The sequence below is a fragment of the Colletotrichum destructivum genome, chromosome 3 (genome assembly GCF_034447905.1).
Source record: "Colletotrichum destructivum chromosome 3, complete sequence".
Classification (NCBI taxonomy): Eukaryota; Fungi; Ascomycota; class Sordariomycetes; order Glomerellales; family Glomerellaceae; genus Colletotrichum; species Colletotrichum destructivum.
In genome coordinates, this window is record NC_085898.1 from 795,160 (window position 1) to 820,751 (window position 25,592).

At 54.8% G+C, this 25,592-nt stretch overlaps 9 protein-coding genes across 9 annotated transcripts; 5 read left to right on the forward strand and 4 right to left on the reverse strand.

Moving 5' to 3' along the window:
- On the reverse strand, window positions 1-4,599 carry CDEST_04323 (Putative SPX domain-containing protein). The gene is made up of 5 exons (XM_062920482.1): window positions 3,731-4,599; window positions 1,706-3,639; window positions 1,547-1,636; window positions 1,169-1,463; window positions 1-1,115 (listed from the first exon to the last, which is right to left on the reverse strand). Exons 1-5 carry the CDS (start codon window positions 3,768-3,770, stop codon window positions 283-285), a joined length of 3,192 nt encoding a protein of 1,063 aa, XP_062776533.1. The 5' UTR covers window positions 3,771-4,599; the 3' UTR covers window positions 1-282.
- Window positions 4,600-5,621: 1,022 nt separating this feature from the next.
- On the forward strand, window positions 5,622-8,341 carry CDEST_04324 (uncharacterized protein). Its single transcript, XM_062920483.1, has 2 exons — window positions 5,622-7,394; window positions 7,494-8,341. The coding sequence occupies exons 1-2, from the start codon at window positions 6,757-6,759 to the stop codon at window positions 8,098-8,100; spliced, it is 1,245 nt and encodes a 414-aa protein (XP_062776534.1). The 5' UTR covers window positions 5,622-6,756; the 3' UTR covers window positions 8,101-8,341.
- A 465-nt stretch (window positions 8,342-8,806) lies between these two features.
- On the reverse strand, window positions 8,807-10,387 carry CDEST_04325 (Putative S-adenosyl-L-methionine-dependent methyltransferase superfamily; the record flags this gene model as incomplete). Its single annotated transcript, XM_062920484.1, has 9 exons — window positions 8,807-8,900; window positions 8,956-9,375; window positions 9,428-9,565; window positions 9,627-9,664; window positions 9,720-9,874; window positions 9,929-9,970; window positions 10,029-10,122; window positions 10,184-10,216; window positions 10,274-10,387. 9 exons carry the CDS (start codon window positions 10,385-10,387, stop codon window positions 8,807-8,809), a joined length of 1,128 nt encoding a protein of 375 aa, XP_062776535.1.
- Window positions 10,388-12,271: 1,884 nt separating this feature from the next.
- Window positions 12,272-13,992, forward strand: CDEST_04326 (Putative zn(2)Cys(6) fungal-type DNA-binding domain, fungal transcription factor). The gene is made up of 3 exons (XM_062920485.1): window positions 12,272-12,462; window positions 12,608-13,112; window positions 13,187-13,992. The coding sequence occupies exons 1-3, from the start codon at window positions 12,322-12,324 to the stop codon at window positions 13,777-13,779; spliced, it is 1,239 nt and encodes a 412-aa protein (XP_062776536.1). The 5' UTR covers window positions 12,272-12,321; the 3' UTR covers window positions 13,780-13,992.
- A 291-nt stretch (window positions 13,993-14,283) lies between these two features.
- CDEST_04327 (Putative sterol reductase) lies at window positions 14,284-17,180 on the reverse strand (the record flags this gene model as incomplete). The annotated part of the gene is made up of 3 exons (XM_062920486.1): window positions 15,039-17,180; window positions 14,567-14,974; window positions 14,284-14,491 (listed from the first exon to the last, which is right to left on the reverse strand). Exons 1-3 carry the CDS (start codon window positions 15,902-15,904, stop codon window positions 14,284-14,286), a joined length of 1,482 nt encoding a protein of 493 aa, XP_062776537.1. The 5' UTR covers window positions 15,905-17,180.
- A 422-nt stretch (window positions 17,181-17,602) lies between these two features.
- Window positions 17,603-18,554, reverse strand: CDEST_04328 (uncharacterized protein). The gene is made up of 2 exons (XM_062920487.1): window positions 18,373-18,554; window positions 17,603-18,302 (listed from the first exon to the last, which is right to left on the reverse strand). The coding sequence occupies exons 1-2, from the start codon at window positions 18,387-18,389 to the stop codon at window positions 17,816-17,818; spliced, it is 504 nt and encodes a 167-aa protein (XP_062776538.1). The 5' UTR covers window positions 18,390-18,554; the 3' UTR covers window positions 17,603-17,815.
- Window positions 18,555-19,392: 838 nt separating this feature from the next.
- CDEST_04329 (uncharacterized protein) lies at window positions 19,393-22,158 on the forward strand. The gene is made up of 5 exons (XM_062920488.1): window positions 19,393-19,871; window positions 19,962-20,148; window positions 20,235-20,358; window positions 20,439-20,723; window positions 20,777-22,158. The coding sequence occupies exons 1-5, from the start codon at window positions 19,458-19,460 to the stop codon at window positions 21,417-21,419; spliced, it is 1,653 nt and encodes a 550-aa protein (XP_062776539.1). The 5' UTR covers window positions 19,393-19,457; the 3' UTR covers window positions 21,420-22,158.
- Window positions 22,159-22,513: 355 nt separating this feature from the next.
- CDEST_04330 (Putative glycoside hydrolase, family 28, pectin lyase/virulence factor) lies at window positions 22,514-24,105 on the forward strand. Its single transcript, XM_062920489.1, has 3 exons — window positions 22,514-23,678; window positions 23,754-23,845; window positions 23,917-24,105. The coding sequence occupies exons 1-3, from the start codon at window positions 22,598-22,600 to the stop codon at window positions 24,010-24,012; spliced, it is 1,269 nt and encodes a 422-aa protein (XP_062776540.1). The 5' UTR covers window positions 22,514-22,597; the 3' UTR covers window positions 24,013-24,105.
- Window positions 24,106-24,780: 675 nt separating this feature from the next.
- On the forward strand, window positions 24,781-25,516 carry CDEST_04331 (uncharacterized protein; the record flags this gene model as incomplete). The annotated part of the gene is made up of 2 exons (XM_062920490.1): window positions 24,781-25,054; window positions 25,164-25,516. Exons 1-2 carry the CDS (start codon window positions 24,937-24,939, stop codon window positions 25,514-25,516), a joined length of 471 nt encoding a protein of 156 aa, XP_062776541.1. The 5' UTR covers window positions 24,781-24,936.
- Between the last annotated feature and the right edge of the window lie 76 nt (window positions 25,517-25,592).

Consider the following 25,592-nt stretch of genomic DNA (forward strand, 5'->3'; position numbering starts at 1 on the left):
GTGTCGTGGAGTGTGGGATGAGAGAGCGAAAGAAACTCTTAAGGGGAGACTGGAAAGGGGGCGTAAATACAAGCGGATGGTGGTTCAAGCGCGGCGTATCGTGGATGTATGTGGACGTAGTAGGTACGAATTACGACTGATTTGTAGATTTATGTATGTACTAGCACAAACTAGACACGCATCATTTTCGAACACGTTCAAGATGTGCATGATTTCCGTTTGTTCGTTTATTCGTTTGTTCGTTTGTGCAGGTGTTGGAAGAACAGTTACTACAGATTACCATTACCGGTGCATCGGCCTGCGGTCCCCATGGTCGTGGACCAGACTCTCGGCCTCGCGGATCTCCATCGAGTCCGCCGCCGACCCGCCCGACCGGCCTTCTTCCCCATCCTCGTCCTCGTCTCGCCCGTCTTCCGATCCGTCATCGTCGTCGTCGTCGTCATCGTCGTCGCTGGCCATGCCGCCGGCCTCCTCCAGCTGCTCCGTGTCGGCGTCGATGGGCTTCCTCTTCTTTTCAAAATCCTGCCTGTGTGCCTCGGCGATGATCCTGGAGAAACTGCGTTGCACAGCCGTGAAGCTGGCTCCCATCTTCCTCTGCCGCAGCGTTCCGCCGGCGCCGGCGCCGCCCTCCTCATCCAGCCCCTGGCCCGTCGCCGTCGTCGGCCTGGCTGTCGTGGTGGCTCCCGACGACGCGGCATTCCTGGCGTCGCTCGCCGTCTCGGCGATATTGCAGTCCTTGACGTCGTCGCCGCCGTCTCCCTCGGCCATCTCGGGCGAGCGATGCGAGACGAGCGGCTCGATGCGGTACGGCAGGGGCACGTCGCGCGAGGCCTTATACTGGGCGACGTTGGCGCAGTGCTCGTTCTCGACACGGAAGAGGGTCCACATGCCGCGGCGTGAGACTTCGGCAAGGGCGACGAGGAACGACACAATAGTGGAGTGCTGCGTATCATGGGTGAAGATGGCATAAAAGATCCAGGCGAAGCGGAGGACCGGGTCGGTGACCATGACGAGGTAGTACGGCCAGCGCTTCTTGAGGCCTGTGATGTCGCGCAGGAGCCAGTGGCGGCTGTGCGGCTGCAAAAGGGAGAAGTCCATGAAAAGGTCCCAGATGGCTTGTTCTGTTAGGTTTCGTCGGCCTGGGATAGAGCAGGTGGAGGCGACTTACACGTATAGATGGCGTTGATGGTGGAAAAGGTGATGAACATGGCCAGGTGACCGTGGGTGTTGTTGATGCGGTACATGGAGAGCGACATAGCAGCGAGGATGGACATGATGTACTTGCCGCCGTTCACCAGATGGGGGAAGATGTTCCTTGTGTCCCTGTAACGGCGCAGGCACTGTAGGAATCGCCATATCGGAGGCAGAGCACCGAGGAAGCCGAGGAGGCGGGAGTGGCTCGAGTTGCACTGGACGGGGTTCTCCCAGGCGTTTGCGTATATACAGAAGAACAGCTCAATGTTCTGGACAGAGAGAGAGAAAGAGAGAGAGACGTCAGCCAAGAAGAAAGCGTGCGAGGCGAGCGAAGACCGCAAGACCAACTTACACACATGGCATATGTCAGGGAGCAGTAGATATCGCCGAGGAAGAAGTCCCTGAACTCGACGGGATATAGGCCAGCGAGCAGGAGGCGCCACTACGAGAGTTGTCTGTCAGTCATCTTCTTTTGTCTCTTTCTGTAACAATACTCATCGATGCGACTTACATGAGCGTATGCGAACCACTTCCGGCTCCTCGCCATGAAGATGGGCGCAGGCAGGAAGATGATAAAGGCCGACAGGGCGATGAGGGCGACAGGGTAATACTCGTATACCTCGTCGGTGCCGTACTCACTGAAGTTGAGCCAGATGAAGACGCCGAAGATGAAGGTGAAGAGGCTGGGGAACTCGGCCAGCTGCCGCCAGTCGAGGTTATTGCGGGTGTCGAACTCGAAGATGAAGGGGTAGTTGATCTTGTTGCGCGTCCAGACGGCGCAGTTGACGCAGAACATGCAAAACAGCAGGAGCATCAGGAAGTAGCCGCCGTAGATCTGCAGCAGGTAGGCCGTGCGCGACCGCACCTCGGGGTCGTCGTCGAAGAGGAGCTGGGCGCCGAAGACGGTGCCCTGGATGGCGAAGACCAAGCCAGTGCCCAGCAGGATGCCGCACCTAAAGGCGCTACCGGACTCGTCGCCGGGCCGCCGGCTCAGGCTCCGCAGCTTGCCGGCGGCGATCTTGTGGTTGCCGCGCTCGAAGTAGCGGGCGTAGAGGTCTTCGACGGCCTTGATGTGGCCGTCGACGGCGTCGCTGTTGACGAACCATGACTTGTTGACTTTTTCGTTCATGTAACGGTACTGGGGGCGGGCGTTGACGGCCTTGTCGTACTTCTTGTTCAGCTTTCGGAAAGCGGTCCGGTTGAGAAGGGCATAGGACTTGAGCAGCTCGAGGCCGCGGTAGAACTCTTGCAGCGCGAGCTTCAGCTTCCGCTTGGCGGTGCGGTAGGGCACGTCGTGCTCGTAGGGCCTGCGGATATAGTCGCGGGTCGCGTCGCCGCCCTCGGCCGGGCGCATGGCGGGTGTCTGCGCCATCTTGGAGAGGGCGCGCGAGTTGGGACCAGGGCGGAAGATCTTGGACTTGACGGGGTCTATCCAGCCGAGGGGTCCCTTTTGGGGGCCGTCGCGGTCGCCTTGGTTTCCGTTCAAGAAGTCGATCTCGGCCTGGCGCTTCTGGGCATGCAGCTCCTGGGTGCGGCGGTTCCTCATCTCGTGCAACTGTTCCTTGAGCAGGGCGAGACGCTCGCCGGCCTGATCCTCCTTCAGCTTATAGAAGGCCTCTACCTTTTGGAGCTCCGAGTCGAGGAACTCAAAGAACTCCTTCTCTTTCTGCCTGACAACGTCCAGGGCCAAGCCCTGTAGACCATATTCCGGATTGGTGCCGACGCGGTTCAGGGGCGAGGCGGTGGAGAAGAGTCGGCGGAGGCCAGCCCGCGGCGAGGTATTGTATCCGGAGCCGATGGTCGCCGGGTGAGGCAGTCGCAGCGATGACGGGGTGCGTTCGTGGTCGGTGGCAGCGGGTGTGCCGGCCGCAACAGGCGCACCGGCGATCATGGAGGCGCTTCTCTGAATGGCCTGGCGTGCCGTGGGCGCTTCTTCCTGCATGGAGGCGGCCTGTGGGCTGGTGTCGTTCTGATGGGATGGCACGCGCATGGCCGGCCCGGGGAGCTCAAAGGTGGTCTTGCGGCCTAAGGGGGTTCCGGTCTCGTGGTGAGGCGGCGTATGAACAAAGCTCCCGTATTGCAAGTCGGACGAGCCATCGTTCATGCCTCGACGGTCGCTTTGGGCGGCGGCAGGGATCGATCGTGCGGGTGTTGTCACGGGCTTCTGGCGGGCCGAGCCGACCGGGGCCGGGCTGTCGCGCAGCGAGGTGCGCTCATTGGGATGGTTCTGGTTGGGGCCCTTGGAGTGGGCAGCGTGTTTCTGAGAGTGGAAGGGCGAGTGGCCGTGGAAGAAGCTTGAGGTGATGCGATTCTCGATCTTGGCGGCGTTGTTGTTGTTGTTATTGTTGTTGTTGAGGGGGCTACCGTTGGCGCGGTTGATGGCGCGCGAAACGGCCTTGACGTACTTCTTGCCGGCCTTGTAGTTGAGGTACTTGATGCGCCATTCTGACGAGGGTCAGCAGAGAAGAAAGAAGGGGGAGAAGAGAGCGCGACAGAGACATTGGACCGAGACAGAGACAGAGAAAGACAGACGAACCTGGTACGAGATCCTGCTCGAGCTCCTTTGCAAACTTCATGACGTAGTGGCGTCGGCGGAGCCCTCTACACGGCGGCGGGCGACCTAGCTGAACAGCGAATTCCCAGAGGACAGGCGAGCCAACGCCATGAACTCTCTCGAGACGAGATCTGGGCTGTCAGGGTGGCAGCGAGGGGTTGCGTGTGGTTTGTGTGTGTGTGTGTATGTGTGTGTGTGTCTGTAAAGGTGTCGTGTTTCGTTAGGAGCGAAATGTCGTGTATCCGTACATGGACGGGCTTCTTTCTTTCTTTTTTTTTTCCTTCCTAGAAACAACAGGAATTGTTTCTTTCTCGAGGTGCGCGCTCTCGCCAAGCTCCGCTCACGGACCACTTGCCCCGCCCTTCTTTCGTCTGTTGTACTGTCAGTGTCTTATCTTGTTTATCGCTCCCGCTTCCCTCAGTGTCGAAAGCCCCACTGCCTGCTGGAGGAAACGCCTGTTCAATGAGGGGGGTAGGCGTGAGCCACCAGGCGCTGTTCTGCCCACACGCACGATCCTGTAGGCACCTATCCATGGTACCTAGATACAGTACCTTGAAGTAGGTAGATAGGTAGGTACATGGTAGAAACTCCTCGGGGGACTTTCGCTTATGTCAGCTCGGCATGTATCCCGGTGGCCGTTTGCCGTGAATTTTGTCTCCTCCACCGCTCTTCAACTCGGCTTCCTTTCAAGTTTCCATACCAAGACTGGCAACGAACCTTCTACAGAAAAACAGTTACGTCCTGCGGAATAGTATTTCTGCCCGGCTGGACAGCCATTGTTTGGCCCAGGGATCCAGATCCATGGACAGAAAAGGCCCGTGTCAAACCGTTCCGATGACAGACAGGGTCGGCCAAGGTCTTGGACGGAACTTCAGATGAGAGCTTCAAGGGTCCAGCTGGCTCCATTAAATAAATCTGTTTTTCTCAACACTGTTCCGCCAGGGTTCGCGAGTCAACGTCACATTGTCATCTGTCACTCGGGCCCCTCGTGTCGATTTGGTCAGGGATGGACTGTCTAGTGTGAGTGCAGATACCAGGCACGGCATTCCATTATTCAGCGTCCATGACAGCGAGCTCTGGCTTCGGAATCCCCGAATGGCCTCATGTGAAGAAAAGCTTGAACTCACGGACGGCTATACGCGGCGGTCTGTCATCATCATCACCGCCATCTTCACACCCTTAATTTCACGGCCAGCAACAGAGCTCGGCGCGCACATGTCCGGAAATGCGCGCGCGACTGAATCCACTAGACTCCATTTCCCCGCCAAACAGACGAACCCTGGTTGTGCTCTCAGGTATCGCGCCATCCAGCTGCCTGATTAGGGGTAGACATGGCCGAGAAACCGAGACTTGGCTTTTTTTTCAAACATGAAAAGACGCAAACTTCCAACAGCATCTTGCATATCGACGCCCCAACAGTCTCCACGGATGTCGACGCAGCCGGGTGGAGGTGCTGTCGAGTGATGGGTGCACTTCACCGCATCGGGGCATCCCGTAAACGCGCCGGCCCTGGTTCCCTCGGTTCCCCGGGAACTAGGCCAGTCCAGCACGAACTAGCTAGGGTCTCGCCATGTCGAACGGTCTCCCCTCCCTCAGCATATTGCGTGGAGAGAAGGGAGCCAGTGAGGGAGAAAAGAACGCCGTTGACGGGTGCCCCCCCCCCCCCCCCTTGCGCCACGCTGGGTTGACATTCGGAATTCTGCACTAAATAACGTACGGTGATGGGCAATGGCAGCTTGACGCACGATGCAGCCAGCATTGCAGCCTGCACGGTCGACGGAGCCGTCTCCCAAAGGAGAGAGATGTTTGCTGATAACTCTGCAGACAGCTCGGACTGTGACTTGATCCAGTTCTTGAGACATATTCTGCGCGTCTCACACAGCCAACACTAGTTCGTTCCTGAACAAGATCATTCGCATACAACCTCGAGTAACCTTGGCCCTCAGCACCTGATGGAGAGCCCTCTGTTCAGTGGCCAACTCATCAACGTCGACGAGTCTTGTCCAACCACCCAGTTACACCAGCCACGAGTTCACGAGGTACCGTCGTAGCAAGCACAGCAGCTGATCTCTGTCTCACCGCGGGAAACACCATCCACAACGATTCTCGTGGCGTCGTCTCCGCTCTTAAGTACAAGCAAGGACTGGCTTGCTCGGTTTGCCCCCTACAAGAGGACGGCGGCGGGGAGGGGGGGGGGGGGCTTTGCTTGTGGCACAGTGACAGTCACCTCCTGTTGGTTCGGTTGGTTGTTTTTCTGTTGGAGCACGAGAGCGCTGTTGGAGATGAGTTTCCTAATATGGGACAAGATGGGCCCTCCCATCATCCATGCGCCGCCTACGCCGCACTCCAGCCCAGCCCAACCCAACAACAGGCCCAGTTCTACAACAAGTGTGGACTCTCTATGGACTACATAGCCTTTGCCTGTATAGTAATATCCTTGCTTTTTCATGTATGGATCGGAGCATCTTTGGGCAGAGAAGAGGGAGTGGGGGAGCAATATGAGCGGGCGGTGGTCCTTTTCTTCTTCCTCTCACATCCCACCCAAACCCTTGCAACCCAGGCTTGGGAACAACAACTGCAACAGTGGTTGGCCGAGTCTCACAACCTCTTTACCAAGTTGTCGGGACGCTCAAACACTCGACAGCCTTGATTGGTTTGCATATCGCTCCCCTGAGGCGAGAGCATGTATCTGAGACACCTGTATGAGCAACCAACCCGTCTATATCAGGGCTGGCTATCCTCATTCCACCACACCACACCACACATACCCCGGGCCGTGAGACACCCTGGCTTGCCCTCTTATTCTTATTTGGCGAGGAGGTCCTTCGCCCTCCCTTTCTCTACGTTCGAGCCGTTTGAGGCTTTGGACGACAGAATCCTTCCTTCGACATACACACCCCCCCCTTTCGACTCGACTGAGACTCCACACCGTGCGGTGCGTTCCGTCGTGAACTCGACCTCCGTCCATTCGAGAATCCTCACGTCGAGTACCGTCATACAAGGCCGCAATGGACCCGCCGAATCTGATGCAGAGGGCCTCTGAAAAGTGCCGAAGGGGCCTGAGACGAACGTTCTCGAGCGGCAAGACACGGCCAGATGACCACGGTCACGGCCACGGCCACAGCCACAGCGGCAGCGGCCGCGGCGGTGACAAGTCGGATGTAAGTGGACGCTGGAGAGCGAGCTGGTCCTCCTTTTCGACAGCTTTTCTCTCCGCGGGAAGGGCCAGTAAGGAAGATAAGCCCACGGCCGTCGAGGAGGTCATGCCGAAATGCGTTCCCACTGCCGCCCATTTCCCCTTCTCACAGCTCCCTCCCGAGATACGCCATCAGATTTATCAGGAATACTGGGTCGTCTCCGGGGTCTCGAGACACGCGTTCCTGCACAATGGCAAGCTCGTGCACTCGCCCTGCATCACGGACCACGAGGCACCGGACGAGAGGCAGGCCGGCGTCGCGAAGGCCTTTACGGCGTCGGGCAGCAAGGCCGAGGTGCAGTCGCATCCCCTGTGGGCCAAGAGGATGACTTCGAAGTGGTGCAATCACTGGAGGTGTGAGGAGCTGTGGCAGGACATACAGGACGGCAAAGATTTTGACGCCCACAAGACGCTGTCTTACAGGTCTCTTCTGCTGTCTTGTAGATGGATGTAAGTTGTTGGCCCACGACCTTTTCCAGTTTACTGCCCACTCCTCGACGACGACTCTTGCTCCCGAGGTGAAAAAAAGACTAACCCCGGCCACCTCAGATACAGGGAATGCCACCCGTCTCTAAAGGAGCACCAGTCCATCACGGTCACGGACGGCCAGACCCTCCATCGCGTGCTCTACTTCCCGCGGGCCAGCTACCTCGACCAGGCCACCGCCTTCAACATCTCCCTGCGCGAGGACAGCGGCAACTACCTCTACCTCAACGCCACCAGCATGTGGTTCGTGCTCCTGGACGACGACTTCGCCGCCGCCCGCGTCTACCTCTGGCTCGACGCCGAGTGCCCGCTCACCCGCCGCCTGCTGACCGAGTTCCGCAAGATCCTCGGCAGCGTGCCCGACGCCCTCGCCCCGCGCCTGACCATCGACTTCCCCTGCGACGCCCACGACGGCTTCTGGGCCTGGGGCGAGATCGAGGTCGACACCTGGGACGCCTGCGCCCGCAGCGGCGGGAGGAAGACGGAGCCGCCGCTGGAGCCCAAGTTTAACGTCGTCGCGAGGGGCAGGCAGAGGTTCAACGAGACCGCAGGGGGCTACGTGAGCAGCGCGGACATGGGGCGGCCGAGGCGGAGGGTCTTGAAGGAGAGCAACCCGTTCGAGGATATTCTGCTGTACGGGAGGGGGTTCCTTGACAAAGAGTACGTGTAGGAGGGTGTCCTGGAGGGTCACTCAAGAAGATGCTGGTTAGTGAATTTTGGAAGTGGAGGGAAGGTCCCTGGTGGCCTTTTGCTACGGCCATTACTGATAGTGTTCTCTCCCCTGAGTATTCTGAGCGCGAGAGGTGACTGGAGCGCAAACTAGATATCATGGCAGACAACTCACGGCTGATTCCACCAGTAGCTTCTGAGACGTCAGGTCCACTAATAGATATCTGATAGATTCGTTTGACGTTGCAAGCCATTGCCGGACTAGCTATTAAAGTCAGTATCTGGCTTTCAAGTGATTGATGTTGTCAGGCTGTTGGTACCAACAGCGAAATGTCATATGATCGCGTCGGTCAGGTTTGAACAGACATTTGGCTCTGCATGGTTTTTCAGAAGAAAAAGCCCCCAGCATCACAACCAGCTACGCCATTCAAAACAAATGGGGAGTGCCAAACAATACTAGAGCACTAATGGGTTCATCAAGCCATGCCCAACGTCGGACAAAAGGTTGTTGTTACCGAGGTCGCAATCAGGTCATCATTAGCCACTCGAGACATATCAACATAGCTCAGATTTCAGCAGCTTGCATGTCATATTTCGTTAATGCTAATTGCTCTACGGGGTTTCGTTTCACCTATGCCAGTATACGTCAACTAGCGACTCGCTAAAATAATACTCCTGTGAACTACCAAAAGTCAATCACTCGTTCACTAGGCCGAGGCCGCCGCCGCCGCCGGAGACTCTGGGTCTGCGGGCGGCGCCTCCTCCTCAACCTTCAGAGGCTTCCTTCCATGTATCGACAACCTATAATGGTCAGTAAAGGAGCTTGACTTGAACTTGAGGGCCGAGCGTATCTCACATGTTGTAATAGGCGTGGATGTTCCTGTTTCCCAAGTCCTTGCGGGCCTCCATGGCAAGAATGAGAACCTCTTCCCTTGTCCAGCCCAATGATCGCGTCAAAGAAGCCATGAAGAAACCCTCCAAGTGGGGGGCAAAGTTCTCGTAGTTCCAGAGGCCCAGCTCCTTGTGTTTCTGGTCTTTGGCCCAAGGGTTTGAGGGCCATTTGAAATACGTCAGATGGACATCCTCAAACCCAGCATCCTTCATGAGACCCTCGAGACGGCTGACTTCCTCGAATGGGGATCCGAGAATAGCCATTGCTTCCATCCACAAGCCCACCGCCTTTTGCAGGGAATGGTCCTTGGTGAGTGTCCCGTCGTCGGAGACAGGCATGACGTTGCCTTCGATTAGCTCGAGATAACCGCCAGGGTTGAGGTTGCTACACTCAGAGATTAAAACTTGGCTCGGGGCTTGGAAGACATGAAACCAACTCGAAGCATTGACGCAGGTATTTCTCCCAGTTACTAATACTGCCGGTCATCAGTCGACTGTGGATGTAGTCGAAAGGGCGTGAAAATGTCCATGGCTCCTCGACGTCGTCCACCTCGAATTTGACGTTGGGGGGGACGCTGTTGAGGAAGTCAGCGCTTAGGAGATTTATAGCGTTGCTGTGATCAAGAAGCATCATACAAATCAGTCGGAACCGGCGACAGATCGACTCCAGTTACCTGTCGGGATCCATGTCAGTACAGTAAATACGGCAGTTCAGGCTCTCCCACTCACGTCGGCTTCTGGATGATCGTCACCGAAGTCGATAGCCCAGATTCCAGACCCAGTTCCCACGTCAAGGACCCGTCCGACCTTGGCTCCCAGGTCATTCGGTGGGGCAGTTCCAAGTCGGTCATCGAATGAGCGGATAAACATATTGTGCTGCAGGTCTACAATATCTTTATGTTAATCTTGGTCACAAGCAAATTGAGGAGGTCACTCACCGAGTCGGTCGTGCTCCTGATCGTCATTGGGGAGCACATATTCTACACCGGTTAGCTTTTTTTGCGGCATGAATTTGGTGTCAGATGTCGGCGGACGTACTTCCGTCTTTATATGCATGGTACGTTCGTCCATTTTCCTTCCGGTAGTCAAGGATGGAACTGGTTACACTCGCGGTCGAGGAAGTAAGACTTTGCTATATGCTCCCTGCATTAGTCTCCGTACTCATAGCTAAGACTGCATTCCTGGGGACTCACGTGACTGATTGACGAGCCATCATCATCCGAGAACTAAGGGCGAAGAGGTCAGTTGGTCGAAAGGTTGAACTAGCCCAAGAGAAATCTCACATCGTCGGCTGCAAGAACGTCCTGTTCCCCAGCTGCAACGGCAGGTGGCGCCTGAGCAACAGTGGGAGATGGGGCATCCCCTGTTGCCGCGGGAGTCGTGGCGTTGTTGGACATGGTGAGAATGGAGATACTCTTGTGGCGATGAAGTCGTATCGGAACATAAGTGAGAAAACCACCTGGTCCACAGGAGACCCTGACTATATACCAGCCTCGTAGAACCTGGTTCAGACTCGCTACGCGGTGATTTATCCACATTGGGAACCCCCTGGCCTGTTGGACTTGTTACCCCTCTTCTCGGCTGGAGAAAAGCCATGCATGTTTGCTGCAGTCCACGTATCCTACACTCCAGAAAACATGCAGCATACTTCCCCCCCTGGCGATGGCGACTCTCCTGCCCGGAAGAGCAGTTGGTTTGCGGCGCGGGCACTAGCTGGGCGGCTTCACGGCCGCTTCCGCGGATCCAATTTTGTCTCGAGCTGTTGCGCCGTAGACTCCACCCACATGGGTTGTCTAACCCGATATCAGGATGCAGAAAATCACAGGGGTTGTACTTGGACATGGACGGAAATGTGATGGGGTGAATTGGCACGTGGTAGAGCGTGTAAAGTTATCAATAGCTTTGAGGCTAACCACGACTAAACAATGCCTTTGGCATCCTGGTGCTGTCAATTGTGTCAAATCTCAGCAACCTGTCGCACTTGAAATGCTCCCAGTGCGTCCTATAAGTCTGCCCGTCAAACAACTTGTCAAGCTAAATTTGCGCAACACTATGACTGTAATTGGGGCGCCGTTAGGTTCACAGAAGCAATCGCCTTGGTGCTTGGGTTTCTATTAATTGCCTTTTAACCCTAGTTTGAGTAGTTTTGCAGATTCCGGCATCCTACAATCAGTTGCTTAGAATATTCACATGTATTCTTGATAGTATTCTCCAGTGAAACAGGTCCAGCCATGCGATTTCGTGATAGGTATATTTGGACCAGATGAAAATTGAAAATTACTTCTACACTGTTTCATAAGAGTTGCGTTTAGCCCTTGCATTCTTTTCCGGGTTTTTAGATATCTTCCGCGGCCCAAGACACGCGCCCGCACAACAGGATCGAAGATCAAGGTGAGGGGGAGAAGCTGCATGACACATCAAAAGGCCTGTAATGATTGGTTTTCAAGCAGTATTTAGCTACCTCCTCCAGATTCTTCATCGCACCCAAAGACAACCGATGAGCATCATTCCCTCATCTTCGTCACTGTATTCATGTTGGTCGAATCCATGAACTGTATTTCCGCGATCTTGTGATTCAACCTAGAGCCGGTATGACAATTATGCTGGGTCGCAGCCTAGGGACTAGGTTCAAATCTATCGCCTTTATCTATTCTCTGATCTTACATGAGTAATGGATGGGCAGACTGCGCAAGGATGATGACGGTTGCTTGGAGTGGGTGAAAGGCAGCTGGTGATTTAGCTAATTCTGTCTTGCACGTCGCTTGAAAACCCCCTCCAATCTATCGGAATCAGAACACAAATAGCAACTTCCTAGATTATCTATCAACCCGAACAGGGTCCGTCCAACATACGATGTATTGAACCATTGTGTATCGTACCCGCGTGTTTTTGTTAAGAATACATCACTGGGTACCTAGAGCTGCTACAAAGGCGCCGATGCTTCTCTTCGCTTATCAGCTTACAAATACAGGGGATGTATGAACATAATGCCTACTATCATAATAAGAAACTGTAGAGTTGTTGATGTGTTGACATCCTACCATGTCTACTCAAGAAGCTAAGAATAAAAATATGTCTAGTGTCGTGGACTGGGTCTCTCCTCGACGACAAGCCAAGGCGTCGATGACTACAGAATAACCGGATTCGGCTTGGTCGCCGAGAGATTCGTATCTAACCGACAAATACGAGCACTGCCGATGTGCGGAGCTCCGTCGGTGTTATGAAGCACCGCCCTTCGGGTCATCTTTGCACGTCGAATCATCAAATTATTCTCCTTCGACGTCAAATTCAACATTGTCCGCCCCTGATCATCAGGTGCATCCCATCCCGCATGACATCCCGAACAGGGGGGGTGTTTCGAAGAGCAGCGATGGAAGTCCTATCGGAGCGCAAAGGCGCGTCCCAACCCTCGAAGAAGCCGCATCGAAAGTCCAAACTTGGATGCCACACCTGCAAGAGACGCAAGATAAAGGTTCGTGGGGTGAAGTCCCTTCCATACGTCATTTTTTCTCTAGCAGTGTTAGATGCCCGATGACCGCTTGAAGCCTTCACAACACTCTTCTACCGCTGAACACGCGTTTGTCCATATCATCAACTAACGTGATCTTTCGACCAAGTGTGACGAGCTGAGGCCGGCATGCCAAAATTGCGTTCGGCACTTGGTCCACTGCGACTTTCTGCAGAGCAACCCAACACCAACACCCCTTCGCAGCATGCACATCATCACGTTGCAGAGCGCCCCCAGCATCGCGGACGAGGCTGCGCGGCCGTTGCCAAAATCGCCGCCGGTCGACCAGGAGCTCAACTTTGTCGACCTGGAGCTCATCCACAACTTCACCACATCCGTGTACATGACGTTGTCGACGGATTCCCTCGTCCGCCACATGTGGAGGGTCTCGGTCGTGCGCATGGCGCTGAAATGCGAGTACGTGATGCGCACGCTGCTATCCATCTCGGCGTTGCATCTCGCGCATCAACAGCCCGAACGCAAGGAAGGGCTGGTGGCCAAGGCCCTGCTGTATCACCGGTCAGCCAGCAGGGAGGCCATGGAGCTCATGAGCGGCCTTGACGAACGCAATGCGGAGGATCTGTTTCTGTTCTCGCTCCTGACAATCTTCTTTGGTAAGTCGTGTTGTTGTTGTTGTTGTTGTTCTCGTTTGGTCTCCGTCCAGGAATTGACAACTGACCAAGTCCAGCCCTTGCATCCGGCCGCTATCTCAAGGAGTCGGTTGTTGTTTGGGAATCTGCGTTTCCAGACTGGACATTTCTTCTCTCGGGGGCAGTTTCACTCATCAAGCTACTGAATTCAAGGAACTATGAGGGACCACTCACTCCCCTCCTGACCTACGCCACGGAGCGCTTCTTCACCGCCCGAGACGACTCGCGCGCCCAACCAGGAGCACTCGAGGGTCTCCGGCAGCGCGTGAACGGCAGCGACACCGACAAAGACCTGCTCCGGATCTACAACCTGGCCATCGACGAGCTCCGGCACCCCATGTCCCTCGCCATGCACGAAGGGGGCCGCGACATGGACATCATGGACATCTTCATCTGGAAGTACTTCGTCTCGGACGAGTTCCTGCCGCTGCTCAAGACGCCGGGCGCGAACCAGGAGGCCATCGTCATCTACGCGCACTTCTGTATCGTCCTGAAGAGGCTGGAGAGCCAGTGGTGGCTGCAGGGCTGGGCGACGCACTTGATATCGCAGGCGTGGGAGCTGCTGGACGAGGGCCACAAGGCGTGGATCCAGTGGCCGATGGAGGAGTTGGGATGGGTGCCGCCGAGTTGAAACAGAATCAATCCAAGTAGGAGTAATCTGTGTCATTTTCGACATTCCCCGCCAGTCCCATGCCCGTCAAAGTGTTTATGAAGATGTGTTTGTCCAGCAGACAAATCTAACCCGGCCTCACATTAGGCCGAAGGACGTTGTAGCACAGCAGAGAGGCGCGACATTGCTGTTAGGATATGGTAATAGCAACGGGTGCAGCAGAAGTAAGTCAATGAGTCGTTGGAACTTTGGGACAGAACAATAGATGTTATCAGCATGGAGAAAGAACGCGACAAATCATGTTAGGGCTGCCACGAGGACCTTGCATTGTGGAAAGCTGTTTCATGCTGATAACACGTATGGACTCATACCTCGATGGATCGTTCAGACGAAAGCCAGTCGACTTCTTTCATTCAAGCAGATGTCCGCCGTGCATCCAGACTAGACCTGAGACTCGGGATCATTCTGCATCGTGGCCTCTTTGACCAAAAAGCTCCGTTGCTTATAGTGCAAGCCTCAAGACCGCTAGATGACGTACTTGAAATTATTTAGTTTCAGGTCCCAAGAGGCACTGATCAGATACAAACTCACTGGGATGAAAAGGTATGGGACCTCTCTTTCATACTGCTTCCAAGCCTCGCCGTACTTTCTTCGGCATCGGTTCATGTCTCTGTTGGTGCGGTGGATGATCATGACCATGAAGAAGACGAAATAGAACCAGGGAAACGGGCTCCTGTATTCCCAATGTCTGTCAGTCAGAGTCGGGAAAAACAACAGGAAGCCTCGAGACCGAGCAGACGTCACGTACTTGAACCCGGTGATCAGGCCCCACGAAAACGAGAAGAACATGTCCGGGACATAGTTCGGCTTCCGGATGATGGCGAACCACCCGTCCACCATGATGCGGTCGCCCGCTTCCGTCTCGATGACCTTGGGATTCTCGATCGCCTGCCAGGGCACCTGGGGGAACGTCCTGCGCCTGACCAGCTGGCCCCTCTCCTGGTGCCGGAACGCGTTCTTCTGGCCGTTGGCGCTGTCCCACATCCAGTAGAAGAAGAAATAGGCGACACTCAGTGCGGTTAGAGCAAAGTGGTTCCAGTGGTACTCGGAAGGGTCGTGGTTGGCGAGGTACAGGGCGCAGTGGCAGTAAGTGAACGGCACGCCGGCCATGTTCCAGAAGGTGAGCAGAAACCCGAGCTTCTCGAAGTACATGTCCCTGAATTGTGTCTGTGTGAGTCGAGCTCTAGGTACTTCTGAGTGTTTATGAGGGTGGAACGTACCAGCTGGTGATGATCATCTGCTCTGCTTTGGCACAGGCGTTGGCGTAGAGGTAGTGTGCGCCGGCCAGAAACACCACCTCGCCCGAGACGTATCCGTACCGCTCGTATTGCCGGGCAGCGACCGAGCATGTGATGAGGAACAAGATGAACCACGGGATCCGGACCTCGTAGAACATTTTGAAATCAAGGATGCCGATGCGCGGGTTCAGCTCGGCGCCCATGAAGAAGTCGTAGATCGGGTAGCCCGTGAGCCGGTGCGTGCGTCCGCGGATGACGGCCTGAAAGTAGACGACGAAACTGTTCAGGAACCCGGAAAGGATGGCGACGGTCATGAGAGACCCGAACTCGTCGATCAATGTGTAGAGCGGGAAGATTCCGGTGGCGTGCAGGACGGCGGCGATGGCGAGCGTCGCGTAGAAGCTGGTGTAGGCCGAGCAGTAGTAGGGAAGCCGCTTGCCCCCCTCGTGACGGAGCGGGCGCCCATAGTTGAGCACGCCAGGCATGTAGCAGTACATGAGGGCCTCGCCGATGAAGAAGATCCAGTAGACGGACCAAGCCTTGGTCGTCGGGTAGGCTCCCTCATAGACAAGATGGGCAAGGTGACGGCTGAATTCAGGCCAGCTCTGGCCAGGTGCGGGCAGCGGAACTTGACCGTCGTAGTATGTTGCGCCAACCCACATGTACCACATCACTAAGGGGAACCCGATCATCAGCGCTGAAGTTCCAAGCGAGCCGCCGAACTCGAACTCGTCCGAAGCACCATCTCTGTACTTGGTGGACAGAGAAATGGCGGGGGCATCGTGGTCTTCTGTGTTGTGTTGGATACGCGTTGAAGACGCCACCTTGGTTCTTTGTTTGGAGTTCATGGCTGACTACTATGTGTAATGGGGAATTTCGCACAAGAAAGAGCTAAGGAGAAGGAGGAGTAGAAACAGAAAGCGAAAAGTGATATTAGTTTGCCGTTAAAAGACAGAAACGTAGAGCCATCAGTTCAACTCAGGAGCTGAGATTTCTCCCGGTATAAATACGACAAGTTCATCTCACAGAATGAAGCTTATACCAAAGGTTGCTGCGGCGCAGTCTAACATAGGGTGTGATCTCGTTCATGCATACTTCGTGTAGCATGTTAGGGGCGGCTCCCTATCATGCAGGCTTCGTGTAGCAATGCTTGCTCAGGATTCGAGTGGGTCTCCATGGATCCATCGGCGTAAGACATTGTCAACTGCTGGGCTTACACATTCTAGTCTAGACCTATCGCATACTAGATCCAAACGCGATGAGAAGAGTCCCTTAGCGTTGCTTGTTCGTTCAAGGCGTTAGCAGCCAAGTCAAAATTGGTTTTTGTTTCCGTGGCCGTCGCAAGGGCCTGTGAGTTTTGCATTCAGGCGGTCTCATTCTGGGCTTGGATCTTGAAAGTGCCTCCGAGACAGGTCAGCCGGTTTAACCAACCGACAACAAGTCGGCGCAATGTTCTTGTGTGGCAAGCCAGGGGCGTAAGGATGGTACTCTTATATTGAGAAATGCTTGAATAAGTATTGGAATGTCCGCGGTGGCCGGCTTAATGATAAGTCCGGCGGAAGCTGCTTACTAAGGCTGCCATCAAGGCTCTCAAGTCAACAGCCACGCTTACACCAGCCACAGAGGCTGTGCACGACCTCCTGCAACATCTTGTTCGTTGATAGATTTCCAGCAGACGTCTTCAAATTCATGCATCGTAGACGCGCATGTGAACTTGGGCTAATCTCAATCCTTGAACTCCTGATCCCGCATCCTCCTCAAGGATACAAGTGGTGGTTGAAAGAGGCTCCGTCCTAAATTCATCCATTAATTCGGCACTTTTCTCAACCTTATCCCATCCCTTTTTGATTATTAATATTAGCCTAGACTGAAAAATGCACTATGCAGCGTAATACGTGCAACGTCTTAGAAGCGCAGTGCTGCACTGTTCACTAACGCTGTTTGCAGGTTTCTAGTTACTAACAAATTAAAGCGTGTTGTTAGCCTTTAGTTGTTGTTTTTTAAGGCCTCGTTTTGTGTGACAGAAAGATGGCTACAAAAGAAGTAGAACATCATGCCAAGGAGACAACAAAATCATAGCCCAGTAAACCAGAGGCTTGCGTATCCCCTCCTGTGACTTGGGCGCTTGACTTCAACACTGTAGCAAATTCCGCGGTCATCAAATGGAAATCCCTTGAGCCCTATCTTTATGTAATTCACTATTGGTCCTAAATTTCCTCTAATGGCGGCGATTCCTCAAGTCCCAGGCTAGTCTCAAGCACTAGATTTGATTGCGTAGTATGATGGGGGAACCCCCCTCCCTCCCCCACATGCCGACGCCAAGCGGCATTCGGGGAGATTCCGGTATCTCCTGCGTGAATCAGTCCGTTTTACAGGTTTCTCCTACGTGAATCAGTCCCTGTTAAAGTTTAACAGAGGCCAGGAACTGCTGGTGAAGTGTGGTGGGGGAAAAGAGTGGTCTTGCTCATGGGACAGCGGTTTATAGTTTGGGCAAATTAGTTTGGGCCCACAAGGGTTCCGTAAATCCGGCTTCGTCCTCGTGTTGCAGCGCAAGCTATCCGTTACAGGCACGTAAAGAGACCCGGCTGTATATTAAGGTTTGTTGTGGGTGTATGTTACAGGCCTTGACCAGGAATCATCTCGCGGAGCATTCCTTTACTATCCCCCGCGGGATTGTCCGTTCTATATAAAAAGAAGTATCGTAGATTGTTTGCAACGCCCAGAAACCCGAGCTCGGAACCTGCCGCCTTTTCTCGTAATTACAAACCCCACGGCACACACACACGGGCGTTAGGGTCGGGGGCCATCTTGATTCCATCTTTCTGACACTTGACATCCTTCGTGCCGTGGCACTGGGCGCCCTTGAAATCCTCCCACTCGACAAACTCGGTCTTGAAGTTCTTCTTCTTGGAGACGTTGTTCCAAGCTCGGTACACCATCAGAGCACCCTGATACAGTTTGCGTCCTTCAGGGCAGGTCTTCTCGTTCGTCCCGGATGGGACCTCCTTGAGAGTGCCTTCTTGCCACCCGGTGCAGTCGGGGCCCACGATCAGACTGACCCCCGAGGAGGCCACGGCGAGGGCATCTTCGGGGTTCTCGGCGCAGACCATCGCGTCGCAGCTGACCTGGAGGCACATGTTGCTTCCATAGTTGTCGCGGAAAGCATCTGCTCGCGGGGCAAGCTCGCGGACGTCGATGGCGGTAGACGCGCAGAGCTGACCGAGAGCGAGACAGGGCAGGACTTGTCTGTCTCTAATTAGGCACCATGAAGTTTTGAGGTTTTTAGTTTAGCAGGGTGGCTCGGTTGACGACTTACAGCTTGGAGAACTTCATGTTGCTTGTCCTTCTGGAGCGGCTGCAAAGCTCCCCTGACGATGCTTCGATATATTATTGGCGCTGAGACTTCTGGGCACTGGTTCCAAACAACTGTTGCGCAGTCCCTCGTCCTTCGACGCGTCTTTAAGTAATTTATCGTTCAACAGCCAACGATCTCAGAGGCTCTGCCGGCCGGAACTGCCCGATCTGTATTTGCCTTGGTTCCGAGGTGACAAAGGATATAGTTTAGATGACTTCCGAAAGCAGAAGCACGTTTGGAGATCCGAAGAATCTTCTCTTTCCACTTTGGATCCACGTACCATTCTCAGTATGGGCAACGGAGCCGCATTATACGAAATCTAGTCACTTACGGCTACATCGTAAACCGACTACCATGCGGTGGGTATGTCCGAAATTACCAAAAGCTGATTTCAGCAAGTTTCCAAAACCTTCTTTGGAAATAGGGAATTGATCTGCACCGTATATACGCCCTTTCTCCGCTACCCGACGATCAAGACTGAGCGTCGAATTGAGGCTAAAACAACCTTGACGGCTAACAAGCCGCAAGGGACGGCCCATACATAGACTTACGACGTACTCGGTGACAACCAATATAGAGTTTTGACGTGATATAATACTTGCGCATTGAGAATCTGTCCCTGACTGTTACGTTACAGACGCAATCTGTCCTACCCGGGATGTCGTTGCTGGAAAACATTCAGGAACCAGCGATTTTAGTCAATTTTGACAAAACGAAACAAAAGCAGCAGTTGGGACAGGTCAAATAGCTTTATCAGATCATCTAAGGTTCTTCGGCAGCTCCGTCAGGCCAAGAAGTTGATGGACCGTCGCGGTATTATTCTTCATCGATACCACCGTAACCCGCCTCTGTGAATACCGGAGGAGAGTCAGCGACGTCAGACGGATACTTTCGAAAAACCCGCTGAAAACGAAAGCCAAAATGTTATAAATATTCCTGCAATGGTACAGCCATTGGAGTCTCAGAAGCTCCTCATCGGCACCCACACACGTCAGAATCTGACCGTCATCTTCTTTCCTCGGCCTGTCTCGTTGTAGCCTGGCACGATGCGATTCTCAAGTGTCTTCTTCGGTCTTTGCTCCGTCACCGCGGCAGTCGCCCAGGCTGTGTCGCTCACGACACCCCCGGCGCCTCCGGTGCCCGCCCATAAGGTGGGTTGGAGGGCTGCCAACTGCAGCGGCGTCATCGTCGACGCCAAAGCTCTGCCCGACAAGCGGTGGGAGGCGGCCGGTGCCTCGGAGGCCCTCGAAGAAGTTTTCCAGGCCTGGCGGAACTACACCACCGGGCCTGAGGAAGTCAAGTTCGAGTTCAGCCAGTTCGTCTCTTGGTACTTCGGCGGCCCAGAGGCATGGCGGTGCTCGGAAATCTTCGACGTGCCGTGCTCAACCTCACTCACCTGTGAGGCTACCCAGTATCCGGCCGGACATCTCATCCTCAACTCCTTTTCCAAGCTTCATCAGGTCAGTCAAATCCTTTCCCTCTCCTTTCCTTTCAACCCCTTTTCCCTCTCTTTTCCCTCTCTTTTCCCTCGCTAACAGGTATACTTCCAGTTCCATCATCGCTATTTTGAGGCTCTTGGCCTGGCGCAGGCGGATATCCAGTCGGAAATTGACTTCTTTTCCGAGTCATTCTCTTTGCCGCCGCCAGAAGACCCGTCCAAGGATGCTAACAAGAGACTCATGCTCAACGTTGCTTATGGATTGTTTGGTGTTTCGCAGGCCTTCCTCAGCAACTTTGGTGAGTTGCTGCTCCCCAAGGACCAACACCACTGGGCCACCCCTTACATATGCTTGACGGAACGTGTGCCTGACTTGGGTCTCTAGTCATCTTTAGTTCAGCTGCAGCGACAACCTCGGCGATTTCCCAGGTATGGCGGTCGCAAATCATGTCAACCTTGAGTTACAGCGTCTTCACCGGCTGGGCGGTCGCAAAGGACTACTTGCTCCCGTAAGTGACGGGCTTCCTTCTCTGACAGTCACCTCAGGACTCTTTGGGTACCGGTATTCGCTGACACAGGCGCTTAACAGAGGCAAAGACTCAAAAGCTCAATACGGATCACTCTCCGCCATGATGGGCGACGTCTTCGACAGCTGGAAGGCTACCCAGGTGGCGTACGTCGAAACCATCTTCAACCCGAACGACACCGCGACAGAGGACTTCATCCGGTCGGCTTTGGACAACGGCCTCATGGGAGCTGCCCCGGATGATATGAACGCATTCGAGATGTCCAAGAAGCTTCAGAAACTATTCTACCCGAGGTTCATCGCGGCCGTCTGGCAAACTCGCACGTGGACCAAGAAACCCTTCGTCTTGTAGGTTACCCACAGAAAACCGTCTGTTCGCAACCGCTCACATTTTTCTGTAGGAAAACAAACCTGCCTTGCAACACGAAGAAGGGTGAAAGAGACAGTACCCTTTGGCCCTTCTTGAAGGATGACGACCACTCGAGGGCTTCGACCTGCTACAAAGGCGCCCTTTTCTACCTGATCGACGTCAGAGGTTCTGGCGTCAAGTTGACCACCGAGTATCCTTCCATCCGGCCCAACATCTTCAAGAGCAAAAAATGGCCACTGATGGCACTGTACGGCTTGGAAACGATGGACGGCGTCCGGTACGGTGGCATCACGAAGGAGGACATCGTCGCCTCCGTCTACGAGGGCTGGGTCGAGGGCGGCCACCAGAACAACAACTTCAACCCCAACTACACCGATATCTCGCCGCAGGGCAACCTCGACCTGTGGCTGCAGCAAGGCCACCGGAGCCCGGGCTTCGTCAACATGACGCTGTGCCAGAACCTCTACACCATCGTCGGCAACATCGTGCACGGCAATCCCGAGAACCACACCTCGTACCCTTGCGAAAGCCTTTCCGTTATCAAGCCCATCAACCTGGATCCCAAGCCGGATGCCGATACGGAAAAGGAGACGCAGGATGCTGACAAGGAGACACCGGAATCGGACAAGGAGACGCCGGACGTTGAGAATGGCAGACAAATGACACCCATTTGACGCAACAAAAGGTAGCCCAAACTCAGCAATTACAGGGCGCTGCTACTTAGGTGGTAATGATAGGGGCATTCTTAGGCATTCTTGGTGTGTGTATTTGGCTACCTCAAGTGGGGGAATCTAAGTACAGGCATTGTGTCTCCACTGCTATAGAACCTAGCAGTCGAGACTTTTCTAGACTAGACATACAATAGAATACATAGAATTAATCATTTTACCTTTTATCAGGTCTGCACGTCTTCTCACAAACAAGCGTTGTTGCCGAGTCGTATACTGTCTGAAAACACTGCTGATTTGAGTAAGATGTTGAGGTGGTGCTACTTAAAGTGGAGGTCTGAAGATTGCTGTAATTCTTAGCCCTTCTCTCCTACGCTACCTTTCGTTTATCATTGTCAGGAGGGAATAGATAGCTGTTCAGGTCAATTTTCAGCAGCCCTCCAAGGTCTCGAGGTTTGACGCGAACGGGGCGTATAAGTTGCGACACTTGATACCCCTTTTTCTCGGAATGACGGCAACGCTGCAGAAAGACAAAAGTGTCCCTAGATTACGTCGGCGGTCCGCGGGAGCTTCGGCTTCGATGTGATAGAAACTTCTTTTCCAATGAAAGTGCCATGTCGAGCAGACTGAGTGAGCTCAAGGTTCAGGCTACCTGTGACAGATAGATAGCGGTACAGCGATTCAAGGCGGGGAGTCACGCACTGGACGGCCCATCCTGGCTTGACGTAGATGAGACCAAGCTAAGCTTTTTCTGCGGATGTCCAATGCTTTTGGCGGGGGGCCGCAGGTGATCCCGGTCTGTTTATGTAGCTCTCTACGTCAAATTGATTCCTCCGTCGCATTCCGCGCTAAACCAGCCGGTTAGCCGGGAGGGGTTGGGCCATGTGAGCTGTGTTCATCTACGGCGAAATTGTTGCCCTCCATCAACCCATGCAAGACGGCCAGTTCGGGATATTGTGGGATAAGTTGATGCGCATGGTGGAGTTCATCCCACTCGGCATTTCAGGGGCAGCAATACAAACCAGAAGCACTCGTTCCTTTATAGCTGCAGCCAAGTGGAGGAGTCCGGCTCGGGACGAACATAATAAGCATTTGCCAAGAGATATATAAACCGCCTGCTAAAGTCTACTATGCTTCATATCCCAAGCGTATATCGCATCTCGCCAAACAGCTGATTCGTCAACATGCCGAACCCCTTCCTCCAGCTCGTTCTCCTCGCCACCGTGGTCTCTGGCTACTGGCTGCCAGAGACCGTAGGTAAAGACCAGTTCAAGACCTGCATTGTTCCCAAGTCCAACGGGGATGACTCCCCTGCAATCATCTCCACCGTAAAATCTTGCGGCGCCAACTCCCGCATCGTCTTCAGCACCGGCACAGAATACAGCTTACTCACACCCCTAAAGTTCTCCGGCTTGACCAACGTCGAGTTCTCGCTCCAGGGCAACCTCACGCTCTCCAACGACCCCGGAACCGTCTCGGCCGTCGTCCAAAACCGCACAATCTACCCGGGCCACTGGATCACCGTTAGCAACAGCAAGAGCGTCACCTTCACTGCCACGAACGCCCCGGACGGCGGCTGGATCAACGGCCACGGCGATAAATGGTGGTCCAAGGCTGGGGACAGCAGCGACGGCGGACGCCCGCACTTCTTCTCGTTCGGCGTCACCGGCCTACGTCTCCGGGGCCTGAAGATCCTCAACCCCGTCGCGTGGTGCTTCTCGATGGGCGGGCAGGACGTGTACATGACCGACACCCTGCTCGACGCTCGGTCGATGAGCGGGTTCCCTTTCAACACGGACGGCATTGACGTGAGCGCGTCCGACGTCGTGATCGATGGCTGGACGAGCTACAACGGCGACGACATCATCAACGTCTCGCCGCCGGCCGTCAACGTGACGATGCGCAACGTCGTCGCGTACGGGACGCACGGGATCTCCGTGTCGTGCTCGGCGGGTAGCGGCAGCGGGTACCTGTTCGAGAACGCCGAGATCCACGACTCGCTGCTGGGAGCCCGCTTCAAGGGCTCCGTCGGCACGACCTGTCAGATCTCGGACGTGACTTGGCGGAACATAACCATCACCAACACGGCCTATCCGATCCACTTCATCGAGAACTACGTCGATCAAGAAAAGGGGGCTGCCGGTAAGGATGCGTCTCTGGCGGCGTTTGCCAAGAACTTCCGGTGGGAAGGCATCACCGCGCACACGGGGACGAGTCTCAAGGACGGCAGCTGTATTTCCAGCCCATGCTGGAGCGCGACGCTTGGTAGGTTCAGGCCGCGATGAGCAACGCTCGACCCAAGACCTGAGTTTCGCTGACACATGACTTGTTCTCCTTTAGATGAATCAACCAAGAAGGGGATGTACATCATTTGCAAAGACGCGGACCATTGTCAGGATTTCCACTTCTCGGACATTACCCTCGCTGCGGCCGTGAGTCTCTCCGGAGGATATGCAATGCCAGATGGCGAGAAAGACGATAACTAACTCATGTGGCACTCTAGGATGGAAGCGCGGGCGAGATGGTATGTGTCGGGCTGGAAGGCAACACGGAACTGGGCATCCCATGCACCAACGGCACCCTGTCGACTGCGAAGTGAAAATGCCTAATTTTGTCCATATTCGCGCTGAATAATAAGATAGTCGAGAATTAACTCCCGCCAAAATCTGACCACCCTCCATATGTCTGTTCTGAGAGATTACCATCTACAAACGTGACAGTGACGGCCCGGGATCCGGTGACTAAGTATCGGCTCCGGAAGCCGTTTCTGGATCCACTCGGCCGTGATGTTCCCGGCTGTTCGTCTCCACCTGACGGACCGCAAGGATCCACTAAATCGGCGCGATGACGTAGCCCGCAATCGAGATCTAGGCCCTCAGTCACCCCCCCTCCCACCCGCGGCACTCTTATCCCACGTGCCACATCACGAAACTCGCCAGCTCGGTGGTGTTACAAGCTAGCAAGACTTACCTCATCGAAGAGAAACATTTTCCACCACTCAAATAACCAAGGCCACAGTCTGGACCCCTTATCCAAGAGGCTGCTCGCTTACGTCTGTAGATGTTTGGGGGTGGCGTGCAATATCGCCGATGTGGCTGCCAACTTCCAGGATTCTTGTCATTGCGCTCTGGATGATGTCCTCTGCAGGGGTTCGGACGGGGGTCCTCCCCGGCAGCCAGACACCGCGGGCAGCCTATGGCATCCCGCCTCGGAGCCCTCCATCACGGACCCGTATGACGTATCCATGAGCATCATCAGCCACACCATACCTGTACGCATACGCGCAGCCGAGACGGATGGGATGGGATGGGATGGCGCGTGTGACGACTCTGAGGTGCGTTGCGTGTGTGTCTGTCTGAGTTTGGATGGGCGTATATCAGGCGGGTGCTTCCTCGTCGCATTCCCCATCCGTTTCGGGGTGTTCATCTCGTTGATCTATTCCATACTTTCATTCAAGTTTCGAGCATCCAGCAAACATACGTCTCCAGACTTTTTCCACAGCATCATCAAATCATCAGTCATCATGGCCGAGTGGGCAAAGCAAACCTACAACCAGCAGTACGAGAAGTGGGTTCCTTGGCTCGAAGACCAGTACCTGAAGTGGTTCACCAAGGACAACAAGGCTAGCTATGCCACCAAAGGTAAGTCGCGATGCTATCCCCATTCTCCCCCTCCCCCCCCCAAACCGTTGCCACTAGTACCTGGCTAGTAGACATAGACCTCCCCTTACTAACAAGTTTGCGCGTTCAGACACCCTAGGTCAGACCAAGGTCACCGGCGTCGAGCAAGTCGACACACTCCAAGACGGCGTCAACAACCTCGTCGGAAGCCAGGTCGGCAAGGGTGGTCTCCTGCAGCCCATCGGCGACATCGCGTCCAAGGAGGGCGTCAACCGCGCCGAGCGCCAGGGCAAGGACGAGGATGGCGGCTACGTCCCGACCGCCGTGCCGGGCTCAGCGTCCCTGAACCAGGCCGGCAGCGGCGTCGCCGACGGCGGCAAGGCCGTTGCCGGTAAGACCACCGAGGGCCTCAAGGGCGCCGGTGGCTACGTCGGCGGTCTTTTCGGTGGCGGCGCCGGCAAGAGCAAGCCCGAGCAGAAGTAAATGGGCCCGGACAACATCAGCAGCAGTATCGACAAACTGCCCTACCTATTTGCTTGTACTGTGCACCAGTATGTCG

Coding starts and splice junctions, on each gene's coding strand:
- CDEST_04329 (XM_062920488.1), top strand. CDS start 19,458: ATGCGATTCTCAAGTGTCTTCTTCGGTCTTTGCTCCGTCACCGCGGCA. Junction 20,149..20,234: donor GGCCTTCCTCAGCAACTTTG/GTGAGTTGCTGC, acceptor TTGGGTCTCTAG/TCATCTTTAGTTCAGCTGCA. Junction 20,724..20,776: donor ACCAAGAAACCCTTCGTCTT/GTAGGTTACCCA, acceptor ATTTTTCTGTAG/GAAAACAAACCTGCCTTGCA.
- CDEST_04326 (XM_062920485.1), top strand. CDS start 12,322: ATGACATCCCGAACAGGGGGGGTGTTTCGAAGAGCAGCGATGGAAGTC. Junction 12,463..12,607: donor GCAAGAGACGCAAGATAAAG/GTTCGTGGGGTG, acceptor CTTTCGACCAAG/TGTGACGAGCTGAGGCCGGC. Junction 13,113..13,186: donor GCTCCTGACAATCTTCTTTG/GTAAGTCGTGTT, acceptor GACCAAGTCCAG/CCCTTGCATCCGGCCGCTAT.
- CDEST_04330 (XM_062920489.1), top strand. CDS start 22,598: ATGCCGAACCCCTTCCTCCAGCTCGTTCTCCTCGCCACCGTGGTCTCT. Junction 23,679..23,753: donor ATGCTGGAGCGCGACGCTTG/GTAGGTTCAGGC, acceptor GTTCTCCTTTAG/ATGAATCAACCAAGAAGGGG. Junction 23,846..23,916: donor ACATTACCCTCGCTGCGGCC/GTGAGTCTCTCC, acceptor GTGGCACTCTAG/GATGGAAGCGCGGGCGAGAT.
- CDEST_04324 (XM_062920483.1), top strand. CDS start 6,757: ATGGACCCGCCGAATCTGATGCAGAGGGCCTCTGAAAAGTGCCGAAGG. Junction 7,395..7,493: donor CTGCTGTCTTGTAGATGGAT/GTAAGTTGTTGG, acceptor CGGCCACCTCAG/ATACAGGGAATGCCACCCGT.
- CDEST_04323 (XM_062920482.1), bottom strand. CDS start 3,770: ATGAAGTTTGCAAAGGAGCTCGAGCAGGATCTCGTACCAG. Junction 3,640..3,730: donor CGAGCAGGATCTCGTACCAG/GTTCGTCTGTCT, acceptor GACCCTCGTCAG/AATGGCGCATCAAGTACCTC. Junction 1,637..1,705: donor AGTGGTTCGCATACGCTCAT/GTAAGTCGCATC, acceptor CAACTCTCGTAG/TGGCGCCTCCTGCTCGCTGG.